Source organism: Herpailurus yagouaroundi, unplaced genomic scaffold, assembly GCF_014898765.1.
Source record: "Herpailurus yagouaroundi ecotype Mexico unplaced genomic scaffold, PumYag 29, whole genome shotgun sequence".
Taxonomy (NCBI): domain Eukaryota; kingdom Metazoa; phylum Chordata; class Mammalia; order Carnivora; family Felidae; genus Herpailurus; species Herpailurus yagouaroundi.
This window is the reverse complement of record NW_024412377.1, coordinates 11038380-11056532: the sequence shown is the minus strand read 5'-3', so window position 1 is coordinate 11056532 and position 18153 is coordinate 11038380. Positions and strand designations below refer to the sequence as shown.

The 18153-nt window shown below is 46.7% G+C and overlaps 1 protein-coding gene across 2 annotated transcripts in view; it reads right to left on the bottom strand.

The window, feature by feature from the left end:
* TRIO (trio Rho guanine nucleotide exchange factor) overlaps positions 1–18153 on the bottom strand; it is a 234913-nt gene that overhangs the window by 117144 nt on the left and 99616 nt on the right. For both annotated transcript variants that reach the window (XM_040494140.1, XM_040494134.1), the window contains exons 13-20: positions 17912–18107; positions 16945–17111; positions 14584–14703; positions 12669–12860; positions 12039–12188; positions 8061–8175; positions 4760–4875; positions 896–1018 (exon numbers count right to left, since the gene is read on the bottom strand). In XM_040494140.1, coding sequence (XP_040350074.1) covers positions 896–1018; positions 4760–4875; positions 8061–8175; positions 12039–12188; positions 12669–12860; positions 14584–14703; positions 16945–17111; positions 17912–18107 — 1179 coding nt within the window. The remainder of the gene's footprint in view (positions 1–895; positions 1019–4759; positions 4876–8060; positions 8176–12038; positions 12189–12668; positions 12861–14583; positions 14704–16944; positions 17112–17911; positions 18108–18153) is intronic.

The following is an 18153-nucleotide window of genomic DNA, read 5'->3' as shown; positions in this document are numbered from 1 at the left end:
ATCCTTTCTTTCTAGTGTAAAATTTGAATTAACTTGCAACTTTTAAGAAAAGTCAAGTCTACCATGAAGAAAACAGAAGCACTTCTGAAAATATGACAAAGAACGGAATTCAAAACTTTGAAAAACAAAAACAAAAACACCACGGGTTGAGAAAGGAACCCTAAAAACCCCCAAACTGTTTTGAGGTAAAAAAAAAAAAAAAAAATCAGCCTCTGCCAGCATATACTTTAACTGGGAAAACATTTATGTCAGTATGAAGAGTCTTACATTTTTGCATAAAAATGTGTATTTACTCACATCTGCTACATAAGCCATGTATCTAATTCTTTTTTGATTTGCAGGAGGAAAATGAAGACATGTCCGTTTTATAAGCCTATGGACAACCACGGGAGAGAGGGTGCCGAGGTAAACGCTGCCACGGGACTGGGCTGGTGACAGCAGCGTCCCTGTAGCAAGTGTCACCGACCAGAGACCTAGAGACGGGGAAAGGAAGCCCCCGCAGGACACGCCCAAGCCAGGTCGGTCACACCAAACGGGGTTTCCTAAAAATAGCAGGTACTTAGAAAAGACCTTGCGAAAGAAACCAAAAAGAAAACAAAAAGAACAAGGAAAAGGACAAAAGAGACGACACGAAGGAAGGTATCTGCAGAAATCCGAAGACCCAAGGGAGACAAGAGGTAAAGGGAGGGAACTGGGAAACGCAGAGAGAAGAGTCCCCTACGTTAATGTAGGACAAGCCACTGGAGTCCCTGTGTCTCCAATTTTGGATACGGTATGAAATGATTTCTTTGAGCAATACCTTATTTACACGGAGTATCCTGTGGTGGGTTATTCTGGAAAGCCCTGCTGTGTGGGCGGGTGACGGAACAGACGGCCACCACCAACCTGGACCTACCTTCGCGGTGATCTGAAACTCCTCGTGCTCTTTCAGGAGCTCCTGTGTGTGCTGTATGCTGGAACCCGTGGACGTATGTGTGGAAAGGTAGAACTCTCCGTTGTCATGGATCCACTCTAAAGCCTAGAGAGGGAAGGAATGGAGACGTTCACGGCTCAGCACTGGCAAAGAGGGTCCCAGTTCTGTCGTATCTCACTCAGATGTGATGTCACAAGCCAGCGCTGGCACACGCATAGAGTGCTCCCACAAAGAGAGACAGGCTTCTGAAATAAGCACTGCAATTCCAAAATTAAAAGAAAAAAAAAAAAAAAACACCTGACATTCTAGAAGGTTGTAACCATGTCACTTCTGTAGCAATGATTAAAGTGTTCAAGAGGTTCTTGGGTGCCTGGGTGGCTCAGTCAGTAAGCATCTGACTCTTGATTTCTGGCTCAGGTCACGATCATGTGCTTCGTGGGATCGAGCCCTGAGTCGAGCTCTATGCTGACAGTGCCGAGATTGGGATTCTCTCTCCCCCTCTCTCTGCCCCTCCCCTGCTCACACGTTCACAGGCTTTCTCTCAAAATAAGTAAATTTTTGAAAACTGTAGAAGATTTTTATGTGCTGTTTGTAATCTCTGGGCCATCCGCTGTGAGCTGCTGGTCTTAGAGCAGAGACATCACTGTCTCTACTAGATACATCACAGCACTTATAGCATTTTAGAAAACACGAAAAGGAAAGCACGACCCAGACAGATTATTTGCCGTGCAGCTTCCTGAGTGGGGCTGTCACTGCTGTCAGGCCTGGGTACGGTTGCCCTTCCTCCCCCTGCCGACTGGGGAGGGGGATGTACAAAGAGGCACGAAGACAAGTGGGGGCAGGGACGCCACGCTCAGAAAGGGAGGTCAGCACATGCGGTGTCCAGGCCGAGAGGGGTTGGCTGCGAAGTGGGGGGGGGGGGTGCGCTCAGGACCTGGCGCAAAGCGGGGGGGCTCAGAAGAATGGGGAGAAGCTCAGCAGGCGGAGAGGTATGCACCACAGGCCCAGGCTGATAGAGCTGGCCTGCGGGGGAAGCCGGGGAGAGAGGCCGGGGGTGAGGCCGGGGAGGGCAGGAGGGCCTTGGAGGTCACAGGCACAGCCTGGACTTTTGTGGGAAAGCTAGTGGGGCTGCTGTGAGGAAAAGGAACTGCAGTGGACAGGGAGTAGAAGAAGCAACACTGGTCGGCAAACTGGTTCAAAGGTTTGGGCAGGACACGGCTGGGGTTTCCATAGCACGAGGGCTCTGGACGTGAAGGGGGAGGGCAGGCCTGACACGTGTGGGAAGTCCGCACCTATGGGACTCACGAGGGAGTGAAGGTGGGAAACTGGGGAAAGATGGGAAGGAGCTCTACATCCTGAAAGGTGAGGGGATGGGGGGGACACACCCCGTAAGACGAGGAGCATACACTCCTCGTATACACTCCTGTATACACAGGGCACACACTGTGTAAGACGAGGGGGACACGCCCCATAAGACGAGGAGCGGGGGGTCAGGCGTCGTGAATCCACTTCTGTTCTCAGGAAGGCCCCAGTGGAGACACCACGGAGACAACTGGGATTTGTAAGTCTGGACGCCAGAAACGGAGGTCAGGGCTGGGAGACACCCACAGAGGAGATAAGAAGATGGGGAAGAGAAACAAGGGCAAGCCCAGGCCGAGCCCTGGAGAATGCCAACATTCAGCTGCAGAGATAAGGAAGAGGGGACAGCAGAGAGCCTGGGAAAGCAGCAGAAGAGGAGGAGGCAACCAGGAAGCCCAAGGGCCGGACTCGCCCAGAGACAGAACCGCGGCCGGAGTCCCCCCTGCGGACCCCCACCGGGGACGCTGCAGCCAGGTGACCTCAGGGCTCCGCCGTCCTGAGAAGCGCAGACACTGGTGGTATAACTACTGGGTTTTACCCCAGGATCATGGCACAGAAGAGAACCCACAGGGCCACGGGGTCATCGTTTGCCACGGCCTATGCTTAATGATCTCATTTTTGGCCAATGAGCCAACTTTAGGAGAAAGCAACAACACATCTATTGTTTTTCTCCATTAAAATAGTTATTTACAATTTTGTTCTCTGCAGCTGATTGCTTGCCTTTTAACAGAGAAACAATAAAGAAAGATATGGGAGAAAAGACTATGAAACAATCTCTAATTAGAAACAAATCAGGCCCCCATGCATCTGAAATATGGTGGAACGATCATCAAATCAAATGTTAAGAAAATGTAATTTAAGTTCTGAAAAATACTACTGCTTGCCCTTGTGTTGGGAATATGATAACTACACGTGGTGAAACCAGCAGAGAGAGAGAAAGACTGAGACAGGATGCCAGGTCCATGGACCATGAACTCCAGCTTATCAATCTCTGGGGAACTGATCCCCAGAGCACCCGGCCACCCTCTGGAGACCAACATTGACCAAACTGAAAGAAAATCCCTAAGTGGGAAATTGTGCTGAGGAATATTCGATCTTTCTTAAGCTAAACGATTTAACTGACTGCCTTACTCTGTGACAGGCACAGGTGAATTTAGAAGACTGCCCATGTGTGGTGCGGTCACCAGGGACCACAGCACTGAAGAGGCGCCTTGACCTGCAGGACAGGAGAAGGCTCAGACAGGCGTCCTGAGAACCAGCCTTCTGTCCTCTGTTCCCTCCTGACGCTCCAAATTCTGGACAAACGGCTATGGATTCCTATGCTACCGTTAAGGCCAAGGAGAAGAGACAGGAATCTTAGTTCAAGTTAGGGGTCAGACAGACTTTACTCTAAAATGATCTTCCGTGACTAACCATTCAGGCAGAAACCCTGATCTCAAAATGACTTCAGAAGACAGAAACTCTAAACAGATTTTTTTTAAGTAGGTTCCATGCCCAACCTGGGGCTTAAACTCACAACCCTGAGATCAGGAGTTGCATGCTGTATCGACTGAGCCAGCCAGGGGCCGCCTAAACGTATCATCTTTGGGGCACTTGGGTGGCTCAGTTGAGCACCCGACTTCGGCTCAGGTCATAATCTTGAATTTGTGAGTTTAAGCCCCATGTCGGGCTCTGTGCTGCCAGCTCGGAGCCTGGAGCCTGCTTCCAATTCTGTGTCTCCCTCTTTCTCTGCCCCTCCCCACTCGTGCTCTGTCTCCATCTCTCTCTCAAAAATAAACATTGAAAAAAAAATCGTCTTGATATCTCTACATTAGCCAACTGCCTGAACATTTTTTTATTCTACTGAATTCTTAGAAATTCTGGCACACTTTATTTTAGCTCAATTTACCTGAAGAACAAAATTTTATGTTGAAAATATAAATATAGCAATATAAAAAAAACACCCACTATAATATTTATACAAGCACAGACCTGGATTCTACAATGATTTAAAAAAAATTTTTTTAAGGCTTGTTTATTTTTGAGAGAGAGAGAGACAGAGTGGAAGCAGGGGAGGGGCATAGAGAGAGAGAGGAGGAGACACAGAATCCAAAGCAGGCTCCAGGCACTGAGCTGTCAGCACAGAGCCTGACACGGGGCTTGAACTCACAAACCACGAGATTATGACCGGAGCCAAAGTTGGATGCTCAACTGACTGCACCACCCAGGCACCCCAACAATGATTTTTGAATCATCATCATAGTTACGACTCGTACTTGCTGGTCCTAAATACGAGGTAGGCTGTGTGGCATGCTTGCTGGGAGCCCAAATCACAGTTTTACAGGGTTGTGGGTTTTCTTTTCATAGCAAACTGATTTAAAAGGCACGACTGATCTCATCATTTGAAAGTGGTTTTCAACATGGCTGCAACGTCCAAAGCTGCCCAGCTGAGGACAGAGGTGTAAACGGAGGGTGGAGAGCAATGGGGAGCCCGGGGTCGTGACCGACCTGCTTGGCACTTCGTTCAAAGACCACATACTGCTGGCACTGGTCTAGCCGTCTCTTCCTCATGGTCCAATAATGCAATACCCTGTTCTCCCGCTGGAAGAGTTCATTCAAGATATCTAAGAGGATAAAGAGGAAGACTAATGTTGGCGCTTGCAATCAATGGAGACACTTGCAAAATCCCGCTCATGTTTATTTACAGACTTTATGCAAATGTCAACGTAAGACAGAGCATTCAGTTAAGAGAGCCACACTTGCCTTCCCCATGTTCTCAATGAGCATGTCAACCAGACCTCTCCTTATTCTCTTACCCCAACTTATTATCTTAGGATGGAGGTCACTGGAAACTTAAGGCTGGCTGGATTAATGGGATAAGCTATTGTGTCTCCTGCTGGGACAAACTGACAACGGCCGACAAAACTTCGGTATTAGGCATTTCATTCAACAACATTCAAACCTCCCTGTGAAGGAACTTAGTACAAAGGATGCATTGCAAAATGGTGGCGTACTAGAAGAAAACACGTTTTGGTTTTTCTTTCTTTCTTTCTTCTTCTTTTGTTTTTTGTTTTTACAAAGACAAAAACAAAACCATAAACCATAAGAGAAGCAGGGACATGACAACAGAGAAGCATGGAGCCAGAAAGGCCGAAAAACCCTGATTACATAAAAATTATAAAATGTCATAACCAAACATAAACCATCGTAAAAACATACCACCAATTAAAAATCCAGTTAACATTACTAGGAAATATAAAACACAGAGCTAGTGTACTTCCCAGTAAACAGGAAAAAGATGAACAGTCTGTTAGAAAAATGAGCAAAGCATATAAACATGGAGTTTGTGATTTCTAAAATGTGGCCACTAAATACACAGAAACATGTTTAACTTCACTCCAACGATGGGGCCATCTTCCACCATGTTCCTGGCAAGGACTGTGTCCTCCCATATGCTGGGAGGCTGGGGAGCAGAGGGTACAGGCACCAGTGACCCTGCATTACTGACGGGAAACAGGGCACAAGTCTTGCAGTGAACACTCTGGCAACAGATAATGACACTGGAAGTGTGTGTACAGCTGCGAACCAGGAATTCGATTGTTCAATCCTTCGGATGTACGGTGCTTACACGAGCGGTATGTATCAGGTGCACAAACACTAAGGCACCGTTTGGAAAAACTGAACAGCAACATCTGGGGGTCAGGTTAAGCCAACTATGAAATCATTATACTGCACATTAAAAAGCATACAGCAGAGCTTTAAATTCTGATACAGAACGAGGACTAAGTTGTATTGACAGTGGTGACCAGCGGCTATGGAATTAGATAATTTATATACATTTGCACACTCAAAACAATTTTTACAGGGAGTCTGTTTTACTCCAAAGGTTTATAAAACACACGAGAAACTTTAGGAGAAGATTCCAGAGACTGAAACTGCAAATCAAATAAAAGGTGTCTAGATTATAACTTAATTAACATTAGGAAACTGTAAAAATATTAAGCGGTCCACAAATATTTCAGGGTTCCCGAGAGGCTGAGCCACTTTGCGACAAACCAGAACCCATAAGCAGTGCTTACCTGGCAGCTCAGGGGTCAGGCTATACGATCTTTACTGAAAAAGTAAACTAACGTAGCGATGCAAATTAACGCTTTAAATTTCTGAAGCCGGTCAGAACCATAAGCTACCACTGAAATGAAAATATGACACGTGAAAATGAACGTGAGCCAATCGGTCTTTTCCAGTTCCTTCTTTCCACCACCCCCGCCTGGGGCAGGACTGATTTGGGGCGTGTGAGCAGCAGGGCAGGGAACCACCCCTGCGGGGCCTGGTAGGGGAAACTGCCTGGCCTTCCTCAAGCACCTGAGGGTTGTCTGGGGTCACAGGGTCTCTTCTGGCACCATCGCCCTTACGTGGGTCTAATGCACCGTCCCACACGTGAACCCAATGAGAGAAACCAAACATTTCGTTTTTAATTCTCCAGAGCACCCAGAATGATGACAAACAGCAGCAAATGTGTGGTGACTATCACGTAAGTGGGCACAGGGAACACAGTCCCCTGTCTCACACACACATACACCCATTGGACTAGGACAGCCTTGTGAGGATCGTCACGTCTGTGATCAGACAAAGCAGATGATGACCCACAACCAAAGGCAATACTGAAGGATGACAGAAAGGCAATGATTTTTATCTGAAATGAGCCAAGTAAACAGATTACCAATGCAAGTAACTTGCTCCTGCTGAAAAACGGTTGCGTTTGTCACTCATTTTCCCAAGAGAAGAGCCCACCAAGTAATAAATACGGACCTCATCTGTGGAGCTTAGAGGATTATACCCATGTGATGGATAGTATTTCTGTGACACCTCTAACAGATGAATCCCGAAGAACGGGGAGCGGAATACAACAAAGTTTCTGCCAATCATATGGTCTTAAAGAGTAAGAGGAATCATTTGTTAACAGATTATGGCAATTTTTTCCCTATGAAACCCAACTCTGAGAGGGAAGGATGAAGGACCCCAGTTTCTTCATGTGTTTAGTGCCGATCTCTGAAGCTCTCGGGAAGGATTACCGTGGACACAAGGTACCTTTGTGTCAAGACTGTTCTAAATTCATGAACATTTTCTGAGGATCCATTTCCATGTCGTTTTATTTGAACCTGAAAAAACTATGACTAAATCCAAGTTTTAAGTTCGAGAACACCTGAAGTTGTTTTCACTGTGAAGTATCCCATCGGAATTCTAGAGTAGAAACCATCAGCCCCCCTCACATCCACCCATACCAATCCTGTTAACAATTTAGTGTAAAATTTTCCCAGATCTGTTTCTATGTGCTTACATTACATATACGTAAAAACATGGTTTTACAGAAGTTTATATTCAAAAGATACCAAAATATATGATACCGGGCAATTTGCTTTCTAAGTATGTCAAATTGATAACACTTTACAGAACGATATTGGTGTATAATTTCTTGATTTGAACTTTTAAAAATATTTTGACTACAGAAAAATTCTGATTTTACTCTTTTCTCCGATTTACAATATTTTCACTTGTTGTAACAAAATAGTCAAAGCTAATAAATACCATGCTGTGTGTTCTCCCTGTTTATACTCTTCAACTTTATTCAATAAATTACCAATCTAGATCATTTGTTTCATACTTTATCAGTAAACAAAGAAAATTGGTGAGAACTTTAATAATACGTAACGGAAATTTAAAACGAAGCCCAGATCTTAGGATTTTAGACCGCGTTCTCACCAAGCTCCTTGCATCACTTGCCGGTAAAGGGAGTCCCGACTGTACTCACTTTTTACTTGTTGTTCAGGAGCTTTGATGTGGGTCACCATTCCCGGCATGTTCACACTATTCCTGTGCAGGTACTTCAGGAAGACATCTGCATTCCTTCTAGCAAGTGTGCAAGCCTAAGAAGTACAGGGAGAGCAACGTGGTGTTAATTGGACTCGTACAAACATGTATTTTGAATACATACGGGTGACAACAGCATGTAGCTCTAGCATACACCTTTACCTAAAACGTTTTCAAGCCAACCTGTGCTTTGGAGGGTACACAGGTTAAGTCCTATTTCAATTAAAAACAACAACAAGAACAACTGTGTCTCTGAGCCCTTGCCCTGATGAAACCAGCTGCCATGCTGAGCGCTGTCCTATGGACAGGTGCACACAGCAGGGGGCTGAGAGGGACCGCCGGCCTGTCCAGCCTCCAGCTGACCAGGTGTATATTGGTGTATCCCCTGGCCAGCACCTCAATAGCAGCCTGGGGAGAAACCTGGAGGCAGAGCACCCAGCTAAGCTGTGCCTGGATTTCTGAAAAGGGCAGACAGCATTTTCAGCTTCCCGAGTCATTCAGTCTCTATCTCTCCAACCACCCCCCCCCCCACAGGAGAGTAGCCACGGGCAACATGTTAATGAATGAGAGTAGACACATTTAGCTCTCAGGTCTGAGTCTGCCAACCCCTACTTTAAGCCATCGAGTTTTGGGGTGGCTTGTTTCGTGGTATTACTGTCACAGATAACGGACATTCCATCTTTAGAAACCAAATAAGTAATCTCATTAATGTATTTAAAAAAAAAACAAGAGGAAAAAAAATCCTTAATTATATTTGAATTGGAAATCCCTTACACATTTCCTGTCTCAGATCTGGAATTAATTCTTCTTCAGGGAGCTCTGTCTCCTTGCGTGTGGTACATGGTATATAGACCACAATTGGGACTGTATACTGGGGAGTTCCTTTTTTCTGGTCGGTCACTGTTTCCAGGCCTTTCTAGTGGGTGGAGCTACGACACTTTTTAATTAACCTAAGACTCTATCACGGGTCTCTCCAGATAAGCCTGAAATCAGCTGCCGTAACTAAACAGTGAGGAGGCTGCAGAAGACAACCAGGGTTATGTCAGAAGGACATCAGGGCCCTTCTGAATGGAAGGCGCACCCACGAATGGGACAAGTTGAATATAAAAAAGATAAATGACTGCAATTGATTAAAACACACCAAATATATTACAATCCATGAAGATAGTAAGAAAATTAATCATATGTAGAGGTTGTTAGGGTAACAGCTCATTATCCCGAAAATGATAAACAAATGGAAAGAATCAGGCACTTCTGCCTGTTCTGGACAAACTCTACTTGAAAGTAACCAAACAGCTAAGGAGGGAAGAATTCTAGCTAATCAAGGCAGAAGTAATGATGGAGTATTACCGGTTTTGCGACTCCTTGTGAAACATAATCACTACAGGGCACTAAAGCCACTGGGTGAAAGGCAGACGTGGAAGGCACGTGACAGGTGAATGGGACCCCCTACATCTGAAGCACTGACGACTCCCCCGATTACACAGATAGAAGGAGCAGCAGGTCTCCTGGGCCTCCTGATGTGACGTCATGGAAAGTACGCGTGGGGAGAACACCTGTGCCAGGTAAGCGGACCGCACGCGCGCGCACACACACACAAACCTGGATCCGACTGAAACTCCCGACATAACAAACTCAGAGGATCCAGGGCGCTAAAGGACCGTGTGGGACGCAAGCATGGAAATCCAGAGTGAGAGAAATAGCACAGTAGGAGTGAGTCACTTCTTCAATAAATACTAATAAAAGGAGGTGCTGTTTAGATTGAAGGAGATTTAAGAGACATACCAATAAAATCAATGCGTGGACCCTGTTTAGAATCCTGATTAAAACTACATATAAAAGACGTTTATGGATCGATCAGAGATATTTGAACACTGTTGGATTTTGTATAAAATAAGAGATACTGTTAATTTTTAGGACAGGATAATGGTGTTGTGGTTATGTTTTTGAAAGGCAGAATTTAAAAAAAAAATTTTTTTTTAACGTTTATTTATTTTTGAGACAGAGAAAGACAGAGCATGAACGGGGGAGGGTCAGAGAGAGGGAGACACAGAATCTGAAACAGGCTCCAGGCTCTGAGCTGTCAGCACAGAGCCTGACGCGGGGCTTGAACTCATGGACCGCGAGATCATGACCCGAGCCGAAGTCGGCCGCTTAACCGACTGAGCCACCCAGGCGCCCCTAAAAAAATTTTTTTAAATATTATTCATTATTGAGAGACAGAAAGACACAGAGCATTAGCAGGGGAGGGGTAGAGAGAGAGGGAGACACAGAATCCGAAGCAGGCTCCAGGCTGTCAGCACAGAGCCTGAGGCAGGGCTCGAACTCACAAACTGCAAGATCATGACCTGAGCCGAAGTCGGTCGCTTAACCAACTGAGCCACCCAGGTGCCCCGAAAGGCAGAATTTTAAAAAATATATTTGAGAGAATGTGCACACACAGGAGGGACAGGGAGGGAGAGAAGAATTCGAAGCAGGTGCCATGCTAAGTATTATAAAATGGTAATATTAGCAGGGCTTTATTCCACAAACCGTGAGATCATGACCTGAGCTGAAATCAAGAGTTGGACACTCAACCGACTTGAGCCACCCAGGCACCCCAGAAAGGCTGAATTTAATATTTAGTCATATGCTGAAGTATTTACAAATAAAAGGATATAATATCTAGAATTTAAAGTAACCCAGTGAAGGTGGGCATATGCCCACGTGCTGATAATTACTGACACTGGCTGACAGGGACACAGAAGTCTGGTATCGGTTCTATTTCGTATGCTCCTTAAACTTCCATAATGAAAAGTTTAAAGATCCCTAACACCCAAACACTACTGAATCCCAGTTGAATGCAGAAATCTGAACAGGCCTGTGATTATTTTTGTTTTAAATTTTTTCTAAGTATCTTTCTTAATTAACTAAGTAGTATTCAATTTTGTTTTATTCTGAATGGATTCCAGAGAAAGACAAATTACGATGATTCCAGGTCCAAACATCCTCACGGTGGTGGGTGTTTCATACATGGGCTTTCAGGTCCTGTGGCAAATGGTTAAAAAAACAAGCCCGAGGAAGCCATGACTGTTTTCCCAACTTTGGCCGCCGAAAAAGAGAGTCATGTGAGGGAAGCTCAAAAAAAGTTCCCAGATAGAATTTTCAAAGAGCTACAATCCGTTCTCCCAGACCAGACAGTAACTCTGTCAGGACAGAGAATCACCTTCAGGATGGAGACAGAAATTATTAAATGTAACAGGAAATGGTGTGAGAGGTGTCAGAACACTGAAGCTACGACAAAACTAAACTCGGTAAGGCCGCAATGAAAAGCAAACCCATGCCTACTTTTCATGAGGCTGAGTGGCAGCCGGCCGAGTCTCAGGAGATCTTTTCCAGAGTGAAAGACCATATCGTAAAGACACAGAAGTGCTGGCAAACAGTTTGAGCACTTTTCAGAACTTCTGGGTGACTGAAGTACGAACGCACACACACACACACACACGACAAAAGCGGCTAGAAAAAAGTCCTCAATTAAAGCTGCTCACAGTTAAAACTTCAAGCCTGGATTACGGGCTTAAATGTTTTGCGGGAAACACTTCCTGAACAAGTATTAGTAACTAATCCTGGAAATCACAAAGGGTGTTCCCGCCCCTTATCCACTGTACAGTGGGTTCAGTCTTTATTCCTAAAAAAGGCCGAATTTCCAAAGGAAGATTATTTTAAGGTACAGGCATTCTTGTCTCACCAAATCAATCTCTTTCTGTGTTCAACACCAACCAAACTGCACTCTGCACACAGGGGCTCCCCCTGGAAAGTGAAGGCGGCTGCACACCCAGCACATGGGGACACGTGTGGTTCTCTGAGAGTCCAGGCGAGCCCCCTCGTGTCTGTGTGCCCTGTGCAGGGACGCAGCAGCACCCCGGAGGCCACTCCGTACCTTCAGGAACGCTTCCTTTTGCTCCAGATGCTTGCTGATCATTGGGGTGACGTGGTCTGTCTCGGAGTTGGGGCCCAGTTTGTCGGCCCCTCCACACCAGTCCTCTTCTCTCTTGTACTCCTGCTCCAGGCTCTCGAGGACGCTGCAGACCTGTGAGCAGAAAGCCGCAGGCTCAGAGGGGCCACTCGGCATCTGATGCCACAGATGGTATCTTTGGGAAGTGTGGTCAGTCATGCTCTGGGGATAAAAGTGCTGGCCTGGGGACCAAGACCTTCGGAAGGCACTGTGGGCCCCACCTCAGGTGAGGACAAACGCAGGGGCCAAAGTAGGCAGGCCTTTCAGAACGAGAACAAAATAAAAACGGAATTTCCAGTCTCTCTCTGGTGTTTCAGGCTATGGATCTAAAGGAGAGGAAAGCGGATGTCTTCTCGGGTCCTTTCCAACCTATTCCTCTTGGATTCCTAGGGGAAGCAAGGATCATTCTACTTCGAGAATGCTTTTCTCTGCTTGAAGTTGAGTTCACTGGCTCGATAATAATGACTGACGAGTTAATGACTGAGCTATCCAACAAAACTAAGCTCCACACAGAATGCCGGTGAGGAGCCCAAGGACTAGAGCGGCCCTCCTCACCTGCTCTGAGGTTTTGTAGAAGGCGACAGACGCGTTCACCAGCTTGAGGCGGTCTTCCATCTTGAGCATGAGCTGTTGCCAGTGAGACGCCACTTTCTCGGCACAGTCCCTGATCATGTCCATGTCATAGTGATTGGCCTGCAGCATGGCCTCCGCCTTCTGCTGCACCTGCAGCGCACTCTGATGTGTCTTCTAAGGAAAGAGAAAGGACAGGGAACACTTGTGTGACGGGGGTGTCACGCATTTATTTACCAGGGAGGCTGTGGTCCCTCCGCTCCGCTTGCTTTGATCCAAACAACTTCAGCGAATGCTCATTAGGACACTTCTGAAAACACAGCACACGGTTCAGTTAAAAACAACAAAGTGTTCATGCCCAGCAACAACCGTGTTTATACTTAAATTACCTAATGAAGGATGAAATGCACTAAGACATTGCAGAATGGGTCTCAGTTGTGGGTTCTCAGCTTGAGAAATAGCAGGAAAAAACCTTAATAGCCAATATTCTAAGAAAGCTGTTGAAATGTTCCCAATTTATTCTTCCTATTCATCCTTCTTACAATAGCAGCCAGAGGCCAATGAACACACGGACAAAAAGGTGGCCACAGTGAGTGCATTTTTACCTTAAACTGTGTACTTGAGTAAAGTTTTCAAGAACTATTGACTTTAAAAGAGAGAGAGAGAGAGAGAGAGAGAGAGAGAGAGAGAGAAACATAATTAAAAGCTAAGAATGAACCAACTGTGCTCTCTGGAGGTTCATGCCATATTAAAATATCAACATAACATCACAAATCCGGTAGAATTCCTGCTTGTGTGTGCTCCTAGAAGATTCCACAAGATGCTGACAGGCCAGGTTCTCCCACTGACGAACCAGAGTGCTGCACAGGGTAGCAGTCAGGGGGGTAGAGGGGTCCATGGGTCTGTGACATGAACTGTTTTATTTTGTTTTGTTTTGTTTTAGACAACAGCAAAATTTTACAGATTGCCTGAAAAGGCACAAAATGATCCCATGAAAGACCATATACAATATGGCCCTGTCCTTCACTCAGACATGATGACATGTGTTAGCAGTTATTAGAAATCACTAGGCACAGTGTACAATTCTCAAAAGATGCCCAAACTCTGGGCTTCAGGAAGCGTTAACACTGGTCTGTTGACACTGAGTAGTTGAAAGTTAAGTTAGTCTCGAGAATAAATTACCGCTATTTTCTGTAGCCTTCTTCTCTGGCTATGTATGCAACCAGAGCAGGAAACAAGTTTTCTGCAAGCAAATGCTTTTTCCCTTGAGTTGACCTTGAGACCACCTATCACAATGAACTCCCCCCTCTCCCCTAAACTCTACAAATAATTAATCCATATGCTGTGAGAGTGAATTGTAAATGGACCTGGAACTGGGCCAAGCCATTCTGCTGAAGTCCCAGCCTGGCACCGACCCCCATCAAGGTGAGAAACACTGCTTTTCATCAGGGTCAGAGAGTTCTGTGCGCAGTGTTGTTTATGGATAACTGTGAATTTGTGATTTGCACTTGGTCTGGGTAAGCTGCCCACAGTGCTCTGTTTGGTCAGGGATGTGCTTAAGAGACCAGCAAAACAGAACACCCCTCAAGCCCAGACCCTGGCATGGGTTCTCGGGTGCCAAGTGTTCCTGACAGAGGGCGGTGCATCTTGCCGGGACCCTCAAGGCGGGAGGACAGTGGGAGCCACCAGGCGTTCTGGGGTGGCGCCGTGAGGTCCCCGAGCTGGCACACGCATCGTCCCCTTCATTATAGTCACCTGCCCGTTTGCTTCCCTGAAGGAAACTGTAGAGCATCAGCGCTGCCACTTAGGGTCCTGCTGAACCCCGTCTGGCTCAGGCTCAGTCCCCCGCGAGGAAGCGTACATGCATGTCCTGAGGCGAGCGGCGGGCCGGTGTCCCTACCTCGATGGCGTGCTGGAACTGCTCGTGCTCCCTCTGCAGCTGCTCTGCCTCCTGCAAGGAGCTGGCTGTGATGAGTCCGGCATTCAGCATCGACTCTCCGTTGCGGATCCAGCCCAGCACCTGAAATACGACACGGGGACCTCCAAGCCTCTGCCCTCCCCTGGGGGCCCCCCTGCAGGCCAGCCGGGACACGAGCCAAGTGAGCAAGGAGGTCAGGCTGCTCCCATCAGCTGGGAAACATGGGTTTCCTTATGGTCCCACCTGCCAACAGCCTGATGTCCTTCTAAGGTATCTGATCAGAAGTGCCACGTTTTAAGATTAATTCTTAAAATTAATTATGCTTTCAAATGGGAGCTGAAAAGGCAGAGCATCCAGCGGATGGTTACTGTTAGTCCACAGGTCAAAACGGATTAAGAATCACCTATCAGATCTACGGCCACAAATAATTCTCTGATAATCAAGGGAAGTATTTTTCATTCCTTTTATCCTTATTAACATTCAAAATTAGCAAACTGCTTGGTAAGGAAACTACGTTACTTCACCAACGTATTTTCTAATTTAACGTCAGCATTAAATGGCCCACTAACCAGAGAATGAATTCAGAGGTGCTGTAACGCCCAGGGTCAAAGTACAGGATCCCCAGCTGTGGAGGGTCATTCTGGTAGTTATTTGTGGCAAAGACCACTTACTGCCCACCGTACAGCTGGCTTTCCTCATCTCCTTTACTCAGAAAACTTAGACTTTGGGGGGTGGGGGGGCCTTAGACTAAAACTGCTTCCCAGCCCCTACATGCAGCTTCATCGAGGCTAGGAACATTCTGTAGCACCTCCCGCTACTGACATCACTGAAGCAGCCTCGGGGCAGCCGTGTGAACACATTTCTTTTCAGATACAAGTACTGCTTCTTCCCTGTTATGCTCTGCCCTTCCTGCTGCCTGGGAAGGGGACAGGGGAGCTGGGGCTACAAGAGCCATGTGGCAACCCATCGCCAGCATGTCTGCCTAACCTACCACGCGGCTGCTAAATGAACACCAGCCATCGACCACATCCTGCCCTGTTATGTAGAGAATATTTATAGGCAAATGCAATTCCTAGTGGATAGTCTAGTCCTTTATTTCTTACACACACGGTTTTATTTTTAGTAAGAGGGACACTTTATTAACTGGTCTTTATTGTTTTTTAAGTTTTTGGGGGCCCGGAGGGGCCTGGGGGGCTCATTCGGCTCCATATCCGACTCCTGATTTTGGCTCAGGTCATGATCTCACGGTTTGTGAGTTTGAGCCCTGTGCCCGGCTCTGTGCTGACACTGCAGAGCCTGCTTGGGATTCTCTGTCCCCCTCCCTCTCTGCCCCTTCCCCACTTGCATTAGCTCCCCCTCTCTCAAAATCAATAAAGAAACTTAAAAAAAATAAAGTTTTATGTAACTAATCTGCACCCAACATGGGGCTCAAACTCATGACCCCGAGATCAAAAGTCACATGCTCTTCTGACTGAGCCAGCCAGGCACCCCTATGAACTGGTCTTTAAAAGGCAGGTCACGATACTTTATCTCATCACATGGGGCACCAACAGGTGCTCTTTTAGTTTTCCACTTTGGCAGCACACCTGCTTCAGTGTGAGTGCCACCCACATACACACCGCAAACTGCTAACACTCCAGAGGCACCTGATCCCCTCCGTTCGACCTAATACATGCTTTTCTGAGCCTCCATCAGAATCTCGGAAGGCCATACCTTCCTTGCCAGGAAGGTGGTATCATGAGGGGTTTCTCTGCTCGTGAGATAAAATGTCATGTACATGCTGAATGCAGGTATGTATAGAATCCTAATGGCTATGAGCCGAAAACAATCTTTCAAATACTCCATTTTTATTTTGCCATGCTATCTGAGACATGGCAGTGCGGCATACTGGTAACAGAAGAAGTCTCCAGCCCTGCATAAGCTGTGATACCAGCCTATTTGGCAGAAAAATCATATCGTTATTTAGCCTGAGAAGCTATGTGCTCAGAGTTTCAAGCAAGAGATTACCAGTAACAAAACAAGCCAAATGGATGTTACTTTCGAGTGCTACGTCTGCTGGGCTGGAAGCCTTCTCCACTACAGAGTCAACACACAGCTGTCCGGGCGCTGGCTCAACACTTACTCATGAGCTAGGGCTGCCCTGGGGGAGTGTGTCACATCATGTGTGAGAACAACGCTTACACACGAGCTAGGGCTGTACTGGGGGTGGGTATGTTACATCATGTGTCAGAACAGCTGTGTCTGGAACAGGGACAGTCTCCCCAATTTCCAGGTGGTCACACACCGAGTGCCCATGCACGGGGGCCCGCTGTGGTCCGGCTCGGCACGCAGCCCTCTGTTTACCTGCTTCACCTCGGCCTGCAGGTGGCGAAGTTGCACACACTGTTCCAGGTGCTTCCGATGCTGCTCAGCCGCGACATCCAGCTCCTGCTGCTTCTCGTGAAGGAACTCCAGCAAGTCCTGGACCCGGGTGGCCATGTCTACGTCTCTGTCGCAAAGCAGCTCCACGCCTGTGGACATGAAGGGAGAGCCGAGAGTTCGGTGGGCACATCGACCCATTCTTCAGCCGTGTGACGGACGCCGTGCTTTCGAATAATCTGCTGGTCAGGCCAAGTTCAAGGAAGGCGTGACCAACACAGGAGTGTTTGTTTCTGTGTGCCTCCAAGCACGCGAGGGGGTCTCAAACAACGCATCTGCTGTGTTCCAAAGCAAAATACAACGCACGGCTAATCAAACCAAACCCATTTCGGGTCAATCTTTCCACAGTGGTTAAGTGGTGACATGTGCCTCACTCTTATAAGCGAGAGAACTTTGGCTTGCTTTTGTTGTGTATCACTGCACACCCAGTTTACTCTTTAGGAAGCATTTGATTTGTGTAAAATGAGTGATATAGTATGCAGGCTGTTGCTAAGTTTCAAACACTACACATTTCTGTCTACATTTTTGAGCCTATAGTGACATCTGCTGGTAAAATATAAACTAAGAAAAAAATAAAGAATGTGAAAAATTTGTTGGAGATTCACATTTCATTCATGGACAATTAGCGTTCATGCTACCTGAAATGACAAGCCAAGAGTATTAAGGGCTAAGTACACTAATCATAATGTCACAGGTGATCACATGTGAACACAAAACAGCCAAAACGTTCCTTTCGAAGAGCAGGTACCTAGAACATCTACGTCACAGGGGCTGACCATGCTTTGCAGCCATCGCACATCACACATCACACATCACACACACACACACACACACACACACACACACACGATAAAAACCCCACAAGTGACACAGACCGAAATGCACTCCTTACCAGAGGCCTGCACTTCATTGACATACTGCAGAAGGTCCTGCCCTTGGTGGATGACATCGAAGGTTAAGTTATTCATGGTCAGAGCTTTGTCTGCGTGGTGCTGCAGGCGCTGTTCCGCTATTGTGAGATCTTCTGTGTCAAAGTCGTTCATTTGCTGAGAAAGCTCATCATTCCAAGACTCAAGGTCTGAGATGATCTGACAGAGGAGAGCGTCTCCTTAGGACCGAGACTTACAAAATAAC